The 18567-nt window shown below is 40.2% G+C and overlaps 1 protein-coding gene across 11 annotated transcripts in view; it reads right to left on the bottom strand.

The window, feature by feature from the left end:
• The window catches only part of LOC121895364, a 204273-nt gene extending 186193 nt beyond the window's left edge, over positions 1-18080 (bottom strand). For all 11 annotated transcript variants that reach the window (XR_006095758.1, XR_006095759.1, XM_042408434.1 and 8 more), the window contains exon 1: positions 17658-18080. Coding sequence is in view for 9 of the 11 variants with exons in the window: in XM_042408434.1 (XP_042264368.1) it covers positions 17658-17897 (240 nt within the window). In the remaining 2 variants the exon portion in view is untranslated. The remainder of the gene's footprint in view (positions 1-17657) is intronic.
• Positions 18081-18567: the final 487 nt, after the last annotated feature.

Raw genomic sequence — 18567 nt, 5'->3', positions numbered from 1 at the left:
TTAAGGTACTTCCGGATTGGCTTCCGCCTCAAGCTGTAGTAGTTGGTGCAGCATCAGCACCTTCTCACGGGGCCTCTGGAGACTTCAGGACTTCAGTCTGCTTTATCCTGTCTATATATTGTTGGAGCTTGTTACAATCAAAGCTGTTTGGGTGACACCTAATATCATTCTGTTTTCCAAAAAAAACGCAAAAAAGTGCAAAACTGCAACATCATGATGGGTCCTCCTACATGTTGAACGTTGTAAAGGGATGTCTGAAATCACCAACTCTACATAACAAACACTTTGTGGCCTTGTTGAAAAAGATGGAAAAAAAAGTCTTGTATCAACATTCAAACGCTGTACAGGGCTATGAGGTGCTCCAGTCAGTAGCGAACCACAGAAGTTAACAGCACATCTGGTAACATCGGCCCACAGATGTCAGTCAGCTGCTGCCACAGCAAACACCCACCCAGAGGTTCATGACTTAGACGCCATCTTCAAATTTTTCAGTTTGATTTAGGAAATAATGTGTTTGAGTTCTGAATTTTGTTTTCTGGCTTTGCAGAAACTAAAGCTGTAATGTCCAGGCTTTGAATGACAGGAAAGTGCTGCATTTGTCAATTACAAGGTCCTCAAGGACCTCTCAGAAGTAGTGTGTATGTGGGTTAAAAACAACCCACCTGGTTCCCAACCCTCTTGATAAGCTATCATTTCCCTTAATGTCCTCATCATCATCATCATCATTAATATGTTTTGTGAAAGAAACATCCAACTAATCATGTTTTATTTATCTCGACATTACTTTTCTTGGAGATAGCCTCAAGTGGTGTACTGTACAAGTTCCGCTCCTGTTGTACACTCACTGTATTTGTACTGTATGAGAGCTATAACTAATAGAGGCAGTGCAGGAGGAAGGAACAGACCTCAACATGGCATCATTTTTAGTTTGAAAACTCAGCACTGACAATTAAACACAGTCACCGTTCCAGGGAACATGACCGCAAGCCAGCAGGGACAAACTAAAACCTGCAATAATACTTCAGTGTCAATGAAGCTTTATGTGTGGAAATGACAGGTAAACTGTATGAGGCTGTGCTTCATCTGAAAAAACAACCAAACACCACAAATATCTTTTATATTTTAAACACTACCACACTGACGTTGCCTCCAGAAACAATGTTACTTTCACTTTCAGCCAGGAGTCTTGCTGCTGTGTACAATAATGACGTAAATATATGAACACATTGCAGTATTGATACTATTATAACATGACATTTTTTTAAGAATACCAGTGACCAGTATTTTCTGGCACAACCCTACGTGATGGATTCATTTTTATCATTTTACTGGATGAAACCACATGTTAGTTGTTCAATGGAGTCGAATGTCTGAGAAGAGTCAAACAGTTCTTTAGAGCAATGAACTGTGATCGTGGTTCTCGCAAAATAGTGACGTTGTGGTCTTATTTATTATCGCAAAGCAAATATAAGATGTGCCTGAACACCAGTCAATCACTGTCACATGCTGAGCTGAATCAGACAGATCATGACATCTCTTCTCCTGATCTTTTTACTTACTGATTAACTCACAATCATTAACTGCCTCATTAAATGTGGCTTTTGCCTCTGCTCCTTCTCCCTGAAGATTAGTGTTGCATAAAAATGTAATCATTTCTTCCGATGTAAAATTGCTTTATGTTAATGTGAATGTGATCTACTATTTAAACACAAATATCGAGTGATTCCAATCAAAATGTGGACTATACTTCACCGAAGGCATGCAGTGGTATCATTAATGTCATCACTGTGAAAGACATTTTCTGCTCTTCTTTTTTCAGTAAAATGTTATGAAGTTTCAACATCGTATTAATTTCATCATTTAAACTTTTTTTTTTGTTTTGATTAGTTTGGTTTTTTCTAATTTCCTAAAGAAATTATTTTAAAAAAAGTTACCAACCAGTTAAACTCTTTCATCCAGTTTGACTGCTGTTAGTGCATGATGTCAACGTTCTCTCCGACAAAACATCCTCACAAATTAATAGCGACAAATCTAGTCCCCTCTAGGAAGTTATTTAGTGAATTTTCGACCTGGAACACCACCACCTATTTCCAGTGGAATAGGTCTATGTACATAAATCAAACCGGGCTCGACAGGCAACTGATCCTAAAAAGTAAACAGTAATGTCTGTTGGTAATGCGGGTGCAGCAGTGCATTGAGAGGCGAACGATAAACAGTCCTCATAACCAACCAATTATCCTGAGGCTGAATTAAACTTTAATATGCTTCTGGACATTTGTGAACAGATTAATTGAACTTTTGAATTGGGTTGTCCACAGTGTGTTGCCATGAGCGATGCTGAGGATAACACTAAACAAGCCAGCATCAGGCTTTGGGGACGGGCTTTCAAACGTAGGCTAATCCATTTTATTTTCTGATTACCTGCATGCAGTTGCAATCAGTAGTGCAGTGTATCACCACTCAGTAATGGAGTCTGATTTCTTTTAGTTGTTTCACAATTACTTTGGCGCAGAAATCTATGGAACACAAAGGTAGAAACAAAATTGATTTCAATTTAAGGACTGTAATTTCAATAGTTCATCAACTTACCGTTATTAACTCTTTCCCCGTTCCAGCAGGTTTCATTTAAGACCAATCACAAAAAAATACCAGATTACAGATAGTGTTCAATAATGTCTTTAATATGATTCTTTTAGATTCAGATGACTGTAATCCCATTACATGTACAATGTTACTCCCATAGTCAAAATGGTAGCGCAGCAGATATTATTGATAAGCTAAAGGTGGAGTGTGACGCTGGCTTCAGGAGTTTCTTTTTAGATTCATTTACCCTCATTTTCTGCTTTCTTTCATCCACTTCAATGTCTTCTCTGCCTTCGCTGTCTTCTCAGAATGAAATGCCATTCTGAATTAGTGAGTGAATTGGTAAGACTGATGGTTTTTGAGGTTTTTCAGGAGTTGAGAGTGAAAGAATGTGTGATGGTGCATGCGCGGCTGTGTTCATGTGTGTGCGTTGCTGCAAAGGTGAGAGGCGAAGAGGAGAGAAAGCGAGAGAGGGAGAGAGAGAGAGCTTGTCAGCCAACACGGGTCATGAAAAATGCATGGAGGTTGTGGTGTCAGTTTGCTGGAGCGAAAGCTGCAGAGAAAGAGCACATAGCGAGGTTTTCTGAACTCTGCGACTCTCGCTGTCTGCACTCACACTCGCCCGTCCAGCTTCTGTCTTCATACACTACAGCTCAACTTCATTAGTCCTGCTCGCCACACAGCCACCTGTTATTTACACATACTTTCCCCGGGTTTCAGGGTTGCTGTTGACACTGATTGTACATTTACTTTTTTTCCCACCATGATTAAAAAGATCTTTATTGTGTGGTAAGAAAAAATAACCATAACTTGAACTTTACGCAATCTAAATTTTATCTGAACTCAGTCATAATGATTTTTCTGGTCCTGCGAGTGTAACTTTAGCGTGAACGCAGTTTACAGTTTGTGGTTTTCTCCAAGGACTACAGATAGTGTCTTGAGGATCTCAGTCTGCAAATGCCACACTGAGGAATGATCCTAGTGACATTGGAGAACAGCAATAACACCAATTATCCTCCTGACATTAATGATATCCACTGCAAAAAATATCCATAGTCACGTGTCTAGTCTCTTGAGACAAGCTAGAAAAAAATGTCTGTCTACTCAGTGAAACATGACTACTGCCCAATGCAGTTTTTTCAAGGGTTAGGGATATCAATATGTTCAAGACAAGGTACAATAGGCCACTGGAGAACCATACTGTACTGCAGTACAGCAGCATTAGCGCTGGTAGCACATTAAGCACAGATTCACGAAAGGTACTGTATGTGCTGGAAAGAGCATCAGTACGATTAACACAACCAAATCATGACAGGCTATTAGAAAACTAACTCATACTGATTATCCAAAACATCTTCTAAAATCAAGGTTGCACTTCATTCCCAAACACTGTTTCTTAAAAAGGTACAATGTGTAAGAATTGGCCACCTGATCCAAACAAATGGGGGGAAGCATATCACTCCCTCCCCACCCCACACACACACACACGCCACCACCATTACCACTCACTAAATATAGTGTCAAGCTTAGTGTTTATAGTGAATCTGTGCAATGGCGTTGTCAAGATATCAAAATGCTACAGAGACATTAGAGCCAGCGGTAAATTACAAACGAGCTGCACAGATCAGAAAGCGGTTGCACTACGGATATAAGTTACAACATAACTAAACAACAACTAAATAGTTACACACACGCCCCTAAAATAGGTGTAAATAATAAAATGTCACAGTACTCACTAGTGGTAAAACAGCAGTTTTTCTGCCACACAGCATTATCGGTGCAACTTTTCAAATGGTTGTTATTTGGATAAACTGACCACATGTTGGGAATCTACGTGGTTACTTTCTTGCCTGAGAAAATATTAATTAAGTGACAACAGTCCTAAAGTGAAAATTTCAACAGCATTCAGCCTGGCTCCGCCGTTACTGCTGGTGCTACTTCTTCCTCTCATGTTGGACTGAGGGCAGACTGGATGCTACAGTGACTCACTATCGCCAATATGTATTTTATCAAACTACCTGTTCAACAAGCATAAACATGTAGAAAAGTGATATTTTCAACTGCTTTGCCCGCAGTCTCCCATCTACCAACAGTATGTTTCATACAACCACAGCCAGCTGGTTAAACTAATAGCAAATTGTTACGAACAAGCTAAAATGAAAGCTGTCTGTATGTAGCCTCACTGTTTAGCTTAGTTTGCCACATATCTTCAAATTTGGCAAATTCTTCAAACTGAGCTTTATGCAGAGAGCTGGCAGCCCTCCTCCCTAACCAGTAGTACCTGCAGCAGTCAATCACAGCTGCAGCAGAGGGAGGAGGACAGAGGACAGGAGGAATGACTGATAGTGACTGATGTCAGTGTTCTTCATTCTCTCTAAACTTCACAGTATTTTCATGTCAGAAATATTATTTATTTTATTTCAATGTTATTTTTGTTTCTGTTGAGATATTATTGAGTTTATATAGTGACGAGGCTGTTGTAAACTTTACTGTTGCTGCTCTGGAAACAAACAGTTATATTTCAAATATAAATCAATTGAACCATTAAATTAATTAATAAAAAAATGAAAGAAATAGGACCCTAGATGATAAAGACTCTTTGTGGAGGCTCATCAAACATTTCTTTGGTGAGTTGGTAAATCTGGGCTCATGACGGCTCAGTATATCAACAATCTTGATCACAGCAGAGGACTGAAGCAAAACAGGAAAGTTGTGGGCCGTAAAAAACAAAACAACAAGCTGAAAGATACTAAAATGCCCTGACAAACGCTTGGTTCTTATAATTATGGAAGTGGTTCTGATTCAAAACTGGTTCTTGATACCCAACCCCACAGTTCCCAGAAATCCTTTCCCAACATGCAACGCAAAGAAACAGATTTCCCTGCTGATTACCCGATAACGACACGCACACACACACTAAAAAAGTGAAATGAAAATGCTTTCTCCTCATTTGCCATGTCACTCCAATCTATTAGACATCTAACCTTGTTTTGCTGCAAATTACACTCTGGAAGTTTTTCTTTTTGCTACGATGTTAATAAATGTTTAAATTCCAAAACACTGCAATACACAGTCAGCTAAAGTTGCAGTCACCTCCTGTTCCCTGCCTTAAAGAAAGAGACAAGCAGAAGACAGAAAAACAACAAGCTGTTTCTGTATCTGTCTACTCAGTATACATTAAGATGGCTTTTATACGCTTGTTGAGCCAGTGTAGCTTAATGGACTTTGTGTGTAAAACATCATCAATGAATGGTGCTGCACATGAATAATTAACCGCGCTGCCGTTGAATATGCTGTATGCTTTCATTTATTCAACTATTTTCACATACAATATGTCTATGTATCCTGAAAGCCAGAGTTAAAATCACAGTCTTCACAAGAGAAATTAGTAAGTATACTTTGCATCACTACAGAACCACTAAATGTAAAAGCTTTCTTTTCCCAACTGTGGTTGAATCTCACTTTTTTTACTGGCTGCTCTCTTCATCTGTCTGAACTTTGGCAGCGATCGAGTATGGCAGAGAAGCAACACATCAAGACATACAGCAGTGCTTTATCTGTGTGGTTTCATTCCCTCACTGCTCTGTTTGTATACTGTATGCTGCCAGCACACAATATTTGGCTCCAGGCAAGAGAGCAGCCCAGCAATGACTCAGTGCCTCTCCACATGCGCTGCGTATGTCACAGGGAAGCTTTGTGCTTTATACATATGCATATCCTGTGTGTTTGCTGCTGAAACATCTTTATTTATAGATATTACTTCAAACCACAGCGTGGGTTTTTGCTTTTCATATCTATATGCTCAGAAAGACTAATGAATGCATAACAGAGTTGAGATGGCTGTAAAGTTCCTGCCCCACTTCCATAAAATGTTTTACTTTTTCTGTCACTTTAACATCAGTCATGAATCCTAATTTGATGTGAATTTGTGGTCAAAGAGATTGAAAGAGGATTCAAGCTCAAACTTCCACCGTGTTGAAGTGTCCTTCAGCAGCAAGCTGTGTTACTGGGCGTCTGGGTAACATGTAACTGTTGTTTTAATAGGATTTCAGTGACTATACATCAATGTGAAGTCCCAACCAACAGTCCACAACCCAATAATAGAGGACTAAAGAAAACAGAGAACAGGCTATTCACATTTGGTAAGCTGGAGCCAAAAATTAGAAACTTTGATACACTATTGATAAAAGTTCATTACTTAACAACTAACAGCCAATCACATCATTGAAACAAAGCACTTTCTTACGGAAAGCCCACTTCCCAAAATAGGCACAGCAGGGTTGGTTGAGTTCGCTGAACACAGCACACGCTATTACTGTTTTGGAATCAACACTGAGACAGGAGACATGAGTGCTCCTTCAAAGGAAACTTCAGGTGTTGACACAGAGAGCAAAAGCTCAACAGTCAACCATTAGCGTAAAGAGTCGTGTAGATAAATGAGCTGAGATTTTGGTGGTGTGAGGACTCTTTAGCTACTTCAAGCCACTTTTTGGCCAAAAAGTGGATGAGACAGTCCAAAATGAGGCTAAAAAAGTGGGAAATGGCATAAACTTAATTTGTCATCAGAAGAAACCCCCACAGCAAACCATGGCATTACCACAGACTTTTTATTGCATAATTTATCTATTTGAAAAGATTCTCTCTTTGCAACTCCTTCAAATCTTGGGAATGTCATTGTCAACAGTCAACGGAATGTTAGCAGAAAGTGACTTAACGTATCTTTTGATATGTATAGATCAACCAGTGTTTCCCCTATAATAGTACAGGCCAAGGCCAGGCCAAAAAATATTTTTTAAATGCCAAAAATAACACCAAATATCCATTCAGTCAGAAATCAATAGCGTTTGGGAGCCTCTGAGCAGCGCTGTTTCGAAACACGAGTCAACGTCTGTGTCGTTGCCTGGGAGACTGCAGGTAGCATAACTCTTTTTTAAGTGAGTGAGTGGTTAAGCGAGAGAGTGAGCGTCAGAAAAGTGACGGTGAACGTGAGCAGAGACCAAATCAGGCGGCGCAGCGTTCAGCTGCAGGGTCGAGCGGAGGTGTGGGGGGGTGTGGGCGTGTTCATTTGTCCCCCGGAACTTAACCGCTGTGAAACAATCAAAAAATAACGTTTTATTGATCTGATTCACCGGCATTCTCGCTACCAGAGCCCCCTCTCTTCATTCACTCTCTAGTGAATGAAGCCAAGCCAAACTACTCAACCTAGGGGAAACACTGGATCAACTGTTATGAAAAAAAATACTTTGATAACATTTTTTTGCCATATTGCCCAGCCCTACCTAGACATCTAAAAAAAAAAAAAAAAACAACTTTATTTTTCAGCCAGACATATCATGGTTTTAACCTAGATGTCTTTTGATCTGCAAGCGACTAAAATGATGCTTACTTGGGGCCCTCCGTTTCCCATAATCCATTGTATACTAATCACTAATCAATTTAATGTTGCCTTCAGGTGGTCCTTCTCAACTTTCAGAGATGACAAATATACTGTCTACATGATGTTTTTGCCAGGTGTGATCATGTGATGACCGATGTACAGTGTTAACAGCAGAGGCTAGATTAACTCCACTGCTGGACCTGTTGGCCGCTTGGATTTGTTGTTAATCACAACACAAGGCGTGTTGAGAAAAACTGACGTAGTATAGATACAATTCACCATTAACTTTACACGTTGTTTGTCAATGACTGTCAATATTGAGTTGCTAATTGTCAGAACTTATTGTGTAAGCTTGGATATCATGGAATGTGCCTTGGTTATCTTTATCATCTATTTGGGAGTGATGCTCGTGATGAACTTCTGACCCCCTTGTGGAAGAGGGCAATAGAAAGGAGACTAGGATGGCATCACGTTTTCTCTGTATATTTTTTTATTTTAAACTAAGCAGTTTGCTTGATTTATCTGATTTGCAGGGACAGTGATAGCTTCAGTGTAAGTGTTTCAATCCACAAAAACAGCAGATATACTTTTCTAAACACTTTCCTAACACTTTTTCTCTCTCTGTCTTCATACACCAGAATCTTCCTGTTCTTACTTTATGCCTGGCTAGCCCATCTTATTATCTCCAACCCTCCAAGGCAATTTCCAAACAATGTCGTTTATCCCTTTTCTATGTGTCTGCAGTCTGCCATCTACCTAACTGTCAGCCTGTCAGTATTTTCTTCCTCCTCTCTCTCTGTATATATCTGCCTACCTCCCTGTCTGCACTTTCTTTATTGCGAGGAAGAATGTCTACCTGTCCTATGTTTAGTTTGCCTGGCTTGCATTGTGTCTGTCAGACTCACTGTCTTTACCCATAGTATTTGACAGCCACACCTGTCTGCTAAGTACTAAGCAGTGTTTCTCCTGTCTGTCTGTATTTGTATAGTTTGCAGTCTACGAGTCTGTTAGGCTTGTTGGCTGTGCCGCTGCACCGCCTGTCTGATAATCAATGTGACACATACAGAACCTCGGTGCCTTGACCTTGTCTGGTGCAGTGAAGTCATCTCCAACAACATTCTCCTGTGCACTGCTTTGGCCTGTACTGCTCTGCTGGGTGTGTTTGTGAATGCACATACTGCCTGTAAATAAGGGAGCTAGAGTGAGAGGTTTCCAAAGCATATGTGGACGACTTTATTTCAACTGTGATGCCTAAAAATACAGGTCTCAAGCTTCCTCCAACAAGGAGAGACATGAACTCAAAGAGAGGGAACCATTTGTTTTCACGCCTAAAATATCCCTGCTTGTGACACATGACCAGGGCTCTGCCATAGACTGTATAAAAATATGGACGTAGTTACTGTGACGTCACCCGTTGGTTTCTGTAGAGCGGTTTTGAAGCTCAAAGTGAGCCGCTCCGGCCGTCGCCATCTTGGCAGTGCATGACGCTGTCTAACTTCCAGCCAATCAAAAATGGGCAAAGAGGCGGGCCGAATGGCTGAAACAAGCCACCTAGCAGCTGGCGCACCTGTCACTCAAAGCAGCCATGTCCTTCATTATGCGTAACTTTATGGCTTAATAAAATTTAAAGGGGTGAGTTATAAAAAAATTCACCCCCCCCGCACAGTTGTCATGAAAGGAGAAATTAGCTATAGAGACCAAAATCATTTTTGTACCAGGCTGTAAACATGTTTATCTCTACTGTAAAGTTGGACATTTTAACATTGGGGTCTATGGGGAATGACTTGCTTTTGGAGCCAGCCTCAAGTGGCCATTCAAGGAACTGCAGTTTTTGGCACTTCCGCATTGGCTTCATTCCCAGAGGTTGCCACTTGGGCTCTGCCCAGTGCGTTGATACTTATTATATCTTTACAAATGAGTGGATGAACTACTAAGTCTGTGACTAAATATAAAAGTACAACGTTACATTTTTTCTACACTGCCTTAGACCAAAACAATCCTTTAACAGGAATAGTTTGACATTTTGGGAAACTTTTTGCAGAGTTACATGAGAAGATTGATACCATTCTCGTATCTGTCCAGTCCATATGAGGTTGGTTAACTTAGCTTAACTGCTAAGCTCAGCATAAAGGCCTGGCTCTGTCCAAAGGTAACAGAATCTGCTTACCAGCATCTCTAAAGCTCACTAATTGCCATGTCATATCTCATTTGTTAAATCTGTACAAAAACAGTCCCGTCGTCATTGTGAGGTTGCTAGGCAACGAGAAGAGATTTCAGTCTTCATAGTCCCACACATAACCCCTCGTAACACCACAACATCTTCTTATACTTCAAAGATTGAACAAACCCAATAAAACTCTGGACAGAGCATCGCTAGCAGTTTCCATTCTTTATGTGAAGCTTAGCTAAAAGGGCTGCTGGCTCCAGCTTCATATTGAACCACAGATGAGAGTGTCCATCTTGTCATGTAACTCTCAGCAAGAAAGCAAATTCTGTATTTGTAGAAATTATTGCTTCAAGACAAGGCTTGTCACGTGGGCCTACTTTTGTTGAATGATACATTGTCCCAGAAATGATTGTGATAAATTATATTATTGTCATTTTAAGACTATTTTATGCCACAGTTACAATTAACAAGGTAACACCAGTTCAAATATCATATTTACTTGAGAGGTGCCAGGAACCGTAGCTGCCTGTTTCATGTACCTTAAGTAGAGTTGGGTATCGACAACTGGTTCTAAATTGGTTCCACTTCCTGACAGGTCAGTACCAAAATATTTATAAGCTCCTAGACAAACAGTGCTGCTATTGGTATTTTAGCCTGAATTTAACCGTGCCCTAATGATGACAAAGCTGCTGGTTCCAGGCTTACATTTGACACTGCGTAACTGCATGCTCTATGCTCTTCAATCATCATGGTGGACAGGGCAGTGTGTGGGCTCACTTTTAAATTAAATGAAAATACAGCTAAATGCAATATATGTAAAAAGGTGCGTGTAAAGAGGGTAACACCAGCAACTTCATGAAACACTTGCAAACACTCTACAAATCTGAAGCAGTGCATTGTGTTTGACTGCTTTAGCAAAACAACTGCTGCACCTAATGTCACATCCTCATTGCAGCCTCCAAGCTCTGATGCTGATAAAAATGCGAATGTCTGAACCTCATCAACTAAAGGGAACAGTTTTAATCACTTCTAATTTATGTTCCCAAATAATCCCATAACAACAGCAGCCACAGCTTCATCAGTGGATAGCAGAAGTCAGACACCCACGTCCAAACCAAGAGCTGTCACCAAGTTTATTGTGAAAGATTTACTGCCCTTAACTACACTGGGGTCCAGTTGGTTCAGCTAACTTATTCTGCTTGGTAGCCATTAGCTAGCATAGCATAAATCACTTACTGCTAGTTAACCTAAGTTTGAACTTAGTGTGAGCTGTCTGTCCTGACCACCAGAGATGACTAATTTTGCATTGCTTATAACAACCATAAGCAATGCAAAATTAGTCATTTTCAACTGTAGGGAGATGACCACAGGCCTTAACCCCAGTTACCACCCCCCTTCCAGAGGCACATTATCAAACACCCTCATACCTGCTTTGTATGAAGTTGAGGAGAAAAACATGAGCTTGCCAATGTGTCAAAAGTAGCCATAACCACTGTTGGGTGGACAAGTATCACACAGGATCACTATAATCACAGTCACACTCCACTGTGTAAATGATGCCAACTAAGACAAAAAGTCCTAAAGACCCAGGCAGTGTATAAGTCTCAGAGTGGTCCTGTTGTGGCTGAGGAGACAGAGGTCCTTGCAGAATTGGTGTAAGAGAGAAGGCTGTGGCCATAACAGTAGATAATGAAGGTGGATGTACCACAGCTCCAAATTATAGCCTAAAGCTTGGATGCTTTGTGCATACTCTAAACCTTGGAGTACAAAATGTCTATACCATCCAAACCATCTCCAAGTGTACAGCAAGGATCCTGTGTTTGGATCAAGAGATCATCCTGGGTATGAAACTAAGACTTATTGTTTTAGTATCACTCAGGCAGAACTAAATAGATTCAAATTGATTTCAATGGGTCCTTATTATGTTTCATGCTTGCCTGACCATTCTGTTGTCCCGGATGTGAGAAGACGCTGGAACTCTCTGTTTCTCATGGTCAAAAGATTTGTGGAGAAGTATCCAGCCATACAAGCAGCCTTGGACCCACGAGCCAAAAGGCTAATGAGGAGAGACAGGTAATCCACTGGGTTGGGTTGCACAATTACTCATAGAAAACTAATAAATATTAATGAATAGTCTAAGCAAACATATTAATGTATGACTTAAAAAATAAGTTCATGTCAGCATGATGATAATTTAAAAAATGATTTAAAAAAATAATAATGTTGTACAACATATACATTATAATATTTTAATTATTTCATCTCAGACTTGAAAAGGTCACAGATGATGACTTTAGGAAAGCTGAGTTCATCAGTCTGATGGACATTCTGTAGACATCCAGTCTGTGCATGTCAAGCGACAGACATAGTATATGTGGCCAGAAGAGGAAGATTCACAGTTTGTGGCCAGTATTAAAGAAAAAGTCTGGGTTGACTTAACCAAACATTACCAGTAAACAAAACAAACAAACAAGCAAAACACTTAATAATCTCAATTCATATAAAGCTGGCTGTTTTTTCCCTAATACATGAGTGACAAGATATACCCTTACTGTGAAGTTACTGTTTAATTATTCTCTGTGTACAGGACGATGATATGATGGCATTTCTTGAGAAGACCACTACAATGGACCCTAGATTCAAGGGAAAGGTGAAAAATGATGAAGTCTGGGACAACCAAAGGAGCAGTGAAGGAAGTAAGTAATCATCAAAATGTAAGTTATTTGAGAATGTGTGCAGTGTTTATTACAGGGTTTATTTTCATTTTGAATGTAATAATGTACATAACATTAAACAAGGTAATCTCCCTCTCAGCTGTCGGAGAAAGATGATGAGGTGACAGAAGGACACTCTTCCTCTTCTCTCACAGCTCTCCACCACCCACCTCTTTGTTCGGGCCTCTACAACACCATCTGAAAGAGTGTTCTCCACAGCTGGGGACACAATCAGTGAGGAGAGATCTCAAATTCTCCCTGAGAAAGCAAACATGCTCATTTTCTTGAACAAAAACTGTTGGTGTTTTTTTTTTTTTTTTTTTGATGCGCCAAATAATACAGCAGAGATGCCAGAATTCTCCTCTACATTGTTCTGTTTACTTCATAAATGTTTATCTGTCTTTTTCAGTTATGTTTTCATGTATTTGCTTACTTTGCTTGCTTACTTATTTGTTTAGAATATTATACATACAAACTATATGTAGATTATGTACATAATACAATTAGCATAATTATCTAACTCTTCTGGAATGCTGTTAGTTTATTATGTAGCCTATATATTGGTCATGGGATCCCTGGGTAGCTGGGGGATGGGGTTGGGAAGAATGGGTAGGTTGTACGGGATGTTTTGCAGGACTGCTGTTAATTAATTAATTTATTTATTTTTTAATCTATGTACAATGCCTTGGTTCATCAGGGGTTAAAGGGTGGGGGATGACGTGGATTGGTTAGCGGAAAACAAGGGAAATTGTAGGTGAAGGGGGGGTATTTCCTTTATCTATTTCTGTTAGGACAGGATCCCACTGCGCCCTATCTAGGCACCCTATCCCACCGGGAGCGTGTCAGAAGCAGAACATCTTGACTGCGGGGAAGCCATCTGCCATTTAAATTCAGTTGCGCTCCTACTACAGTAATTATGGCAGCCTTGTCAAAGCTGATAAAGTGCCTTAAGGCTACCGTAATTACTGCAGTAGCAGGGCAACTAAACTGCCCAATTTTGTTAACTTGCTCAACTTTCGTTGATTTGGCCATTTTCCTTGATTTTTGTGCTTCCACTATAGTTAAGTGGGCTATGTAGTTAATGGTTTCTTTATTTATCAGTTTTAATTGCATTTATTGTTGATGTACGATCGGGAGTCTGCACGGGGTGTTTTATTTTGAAAATTGACCAGATGCTCAATGCTGTTTCTGTGTCTGACTTCCTGCCCGGCTCGATCTGCTCTGTGTTGCTTGACGCGGCCTCCGTTAAAAATAGACGAGGCGTCTATCTTTAGCGCATCAGAGTGGAGAGCCACTTCTGGGACGCTTCTGAAACACACTGCGGTGCGCCCGGTGGCATCACAATCATTGACTAGAGTGGCCGCGATCAGCTCAGGCGGCCGCATCTGAGCCGGAACGCAGAGCACACATGCCCGGTGGAATTTAGGCGTTAGCTTCTGAGCAGCTCAAGGACTGTAGTTCTTTGATAATCTGTAATATCGTTTAAGTTTAAATTCTGGTAGTGAAGCAACATTAAGGCACATCACCAGACATTTGTTGACTGAAACAATTGAACTTGTTACTTATTTCTGGAAAAAAAATGAAGTAATAAAGTAACAGTTGAAGCATTCTCACATCTTTTCATGTCATGTCTTTATTTTTTTAAGAAGAGTAGTATCAATAAGAGCATCAATAAGCATCATTATTGATAAGTAGTATCAGTATCGATATCAATATCAATAAAATCTTAACAATACCCATACCTGACCCTATGTACTGGGTTTTGCCTTAGTGGTGGTTAGTGAAAACTGGATTTATTTATTTATTTATTTATTTATTTGCTGAAACCTTCTGGAAACAACCTGCTGAAACAGGTAGACAGAATATTTGTCTCAAATAGACCACACAAAATAAATGATGCCGTTTATTCTGGCATCATGTTGGCTAAAATGTTGGTGACTTATATAAACAAACATGCATGTAAACACAATGGGCGATATGAAGGTCAGCAGAAATGGTCGAGGTCATGCCCATATATCATGCATATCGTACAATAAGTCAAATCACGTAATTGTCTTGATGTGTCTACTTGAGGGGAAAAGAAAGGAAATGAAGTAGTTTCCATACAAGTCCCACAAATAATGCATCATTTTTACTTCACCACTGAGTGAATTTCTGTGGAAAATGTATTCACTTATCTTTTCAGATGTCAGAAGCTGTAAGTAATGCTCCGGCAGCAAGTTGTGAGGAAATCAACACGATTCATTTCTGCACTACCAGTTTTGAGAGAGAAAAGACTGTGGCAGCTAGTGTGGCACTCTCCAGGAAGCCTTTTCTACAGTGCTTATGTCCTTACTGAGAAGGTTTCATCACCCTTGCTTTCAGCCGAGATTTTTAAGATACTAAAAAGGATGCTGCCCAGGGATTCTTGGCTGCCAAAGGGCTCACGATGTAACTTGGTGCTAGTCCAACAGCAGCCTCAAAGCTAATCTGCAAAATCATTCCTGAGATCACTCACTGCAGACAGGCTAAAAATAGAACAAACAAGGACATGTTTGGACATGAGGCAGGCTTAACAGTTGAGACTAAAAAAAATAAGAGTGAACCAGCCTTCACAATTGTATTTAATCTCAGATTTGTCCGCACACAAGTCTTTCTCTACAGCTAGTGATCTATAGCCTAGCGCTGAGTCGTCGTCATATGGTGTGCTGTACCATGGTTGGACATAATGTTTCCTAAAGCTAAAACATGGAGGGAAAAGAATATGAGGCCTAAAATCAAACTTTGAGGGACAAGATAAATACAGAGAAAGATACAGAGAGAAACCCTCATTTAAAGGTTCCATATGTGGAATTGTGAGGCGATTTACATGTATTAATCGCTTTTTTATTGCCAATGAGTGAACGAGTAGTAACGTTCTCGGTTGTCTGAAACAGCCTGTGGACTGATTTCTATGTGAAGGTCTTGAGCTGGATTTTCTGTGAAAGTCCAATGGAAGTGACATTTTTGCGTGCTCCTGAGTGCCTTGCCTCTCTCCCGCTAACATCAACGAACAACCAGCATAACGACACAACAAAAACTGCGCTATCCGACTAGAAGATATTAGTTCTCCAGCTAATAAAACAGCTAGCTGCCTCCATCAACCGCTACACAATTCACAACAAAACACCCCTGCAATGACAAGTCGCACACACAGCTGAAACAACATTATTTCCACAACAAAGGAGCAGAAAATAAGTTCCAGAGCGATAGCAAAACATAGCTTACCCCTTTTGTTTTTTCTGTTGGTAGTCCAAAAGGTGGTAATAAACGTACATTTCACAACAAAACCACAGCCAGTTGCTCCCCAGCCACAGCTCACTGAGCCTTTGCTGAAACACGGTGCAAAACATCAGAGATCTTTTATGTAATTATGTGAAGTGTAAGCGAGGAAAAAGACATCACCTGCAATAGTCTCCGGCCGCCTCAATAGAAAATGTGAGCGTGAGCACCAGGATGTTGATTACAACTTATTTAATGGCCACAAGTGTCACTAATGAGAAGGAATTTAGGATTAATACATATAGAACCTTTAACATTTATTTAGAGGTGGGTAGGAATAAAATGTATTAAAACAGATCTACCAGCAGCAGTAATTGTTGTCATCAGTGACTAGGGAGGACAGTCTCACTGTTTTGGGTGGCAATCATAGAAATTTTATACAAATGTTATTATTCAAAGGAAAAGGCTGTCTGACAGCAAGGTAAAGTGGTGAAAATTTTCAAAATATAGCGTGCACTTAAACTGATATTGATTTATTTAGGTGGCTAAAATACGTTTTGCTGCTGGTCCGTCCACAGCAGTACATAGCTTAGCTTACATGCCGGTACTCCTGTCTGCTTCTCTAAACTGGGAGCATGCCAACCCAAATCTACTGCAGGTAATACATTGACTATGGATAACTACCTCATACAACTCCACTGAACTCTCCCTTTAAGGTATTTAACTAACCCACAATATCTCAGGGTACATACTGCTGGCCAACCAGCACTTTTCAACAGGTATCAGATAACAGAAGTAGTAGAAATGATATTTGATCATCTGTTTACAAATTAGCTCTTGACTTTGTAAGTAATACTAAATGCTACATTTCATAGCAAGATGTTGGCCTTCTAACTGTAATAGTAAAGCTTTCCATCAAAAAAAAGAAAAAATCCACTGAGTGTTCACACAATTTGAATGTCAATAGTCCCTGAAAACGTACACTGTAATTGAACAGCCATACAACAAGAAACATGAAACATTCACTTTTGCAGAAATGCAAACTTTCACACAAACTGCAGTTTCTCTGGTCTCCTTCATCTGCAGTGAACGTCTCTCTAAAGGTGGTTAAATCAACCAGAAGGAACACAGAGGCCTGTAAACTGGAGGCAAACCTAGCCCTCAATAGTTGTAGTCTATACGGATTATTTGCTGTTTGCCAACAGAAAACACGCAAATCAGATTTTTAGTGCAAATACACGTTATGTGTATCTTAGATGGCTGTAATGTAAAAAAAAATCCTCATTCACGAGCTCCTGTATGTGTCACTAGTTACATGATTTTATTACATCTGTAAATCAGACACAGCTACTTGTTCTGGTTATTCACACAAGGGAATCACTCTCCATAAAACTACTGTTGACTTTCGCTGGTAAATTTAACACAAAATGCTTTATTATCCATCCAAATTCACCAGTCTGCTACCTCTATGAACCCGACTTGCTGTACACATTTGTTTAGAGAAGCATTCATGACTGCGTCACTGCTCGTGACATCAGCAAACATCAACACGCTAAAACACAGCGAGCCTTCTTACCTGGAAACAGGTGTTTATTCCTCCTCTCTGCAAAAGCATCCACCACCATACAAAGTCCGAGGCACTGAGCAGCTCTATTTTATCCAAGAAATGATGAAGACCTGGTCCATCTTCATTTGAGTTCGCCAGGTTATACCGACATGAAAAACGCGCGTTAACACCTGCGCAGTAGTTAAACTCCCTGGTTGCGCAGGTTTGTTGTTGTGGAGCGGCCATCATGGCGGCCATCATGGCGGCCATCAGTAGCAGGGCTAGCTAGCATCAGTGCCAGCCCAGAACCACAGTCACCATGTCATTGTTACTTCAACTTCCACGCTGTCTTCATCCCCCGACTTGTTACTGCCCTCCTCAGTGATATTAGTAGACCTAAGTCCGTTTCCTCTTGTTTCTGTGGCCTTTCACCAATGTTACTCCCTGTGTGCAGCAGCGCCTCCTGGTGGCAGCCACAATTATAACATAAGGTTGTGAAGCTCATAATTAAAACTCCAATTAGCCTAAGTCACTTGCGTGGGAAAGTCAACGGTCATTTAATTACGCACACATGTGCAGTTTAATGAAATCCAATACAACAGCTCTGCCATAATTTCTACTTTTATGAAGCTTATACATTGTCAGTTTTACATTGTCAGAAAGGTGATAATTCTACTTAATGTTTATTATTGAGGTCTTAGTGGGTGGTTGGTGGTGTATTGGAGTGCATTATATTGAAAAGTGTCCCTAACATCCCCCCCCCCCCCCCCCCCCCCATCATGTACATAAATGGAGTGGACAACATATTAGGAACACCATTCAATATAATGCACTCCAGTACACCACCACCCACGACAACCTCAATAATAAACATGAAGTAGATTTATCACCTTTCTTACAATGTCAACAAAAACTGAAAATGTATAAGCTTTGTTAAAAC

The sequence above is a fragment of the Thunnus maccoyii genome, chromosome 4 (genome assembly GCF_910596095.1).
Source record: "Thunnus maccoyii chromosome 4, fThuMac1.1, whole genome shotgun sequence".
Taxonomy (NCBI): domain Eukaryota; kingdom Metazoa; phylum Chordata; class Actinopteri; order Scombriformes; family Scombridae; genus Thunnus; species Thunnus maccoyii.
The sequence above is the reverse complement of the archived record's forward strand: the minus strand, read 5'-3'. Positions and strand labels throughout refer to the sequence as shown.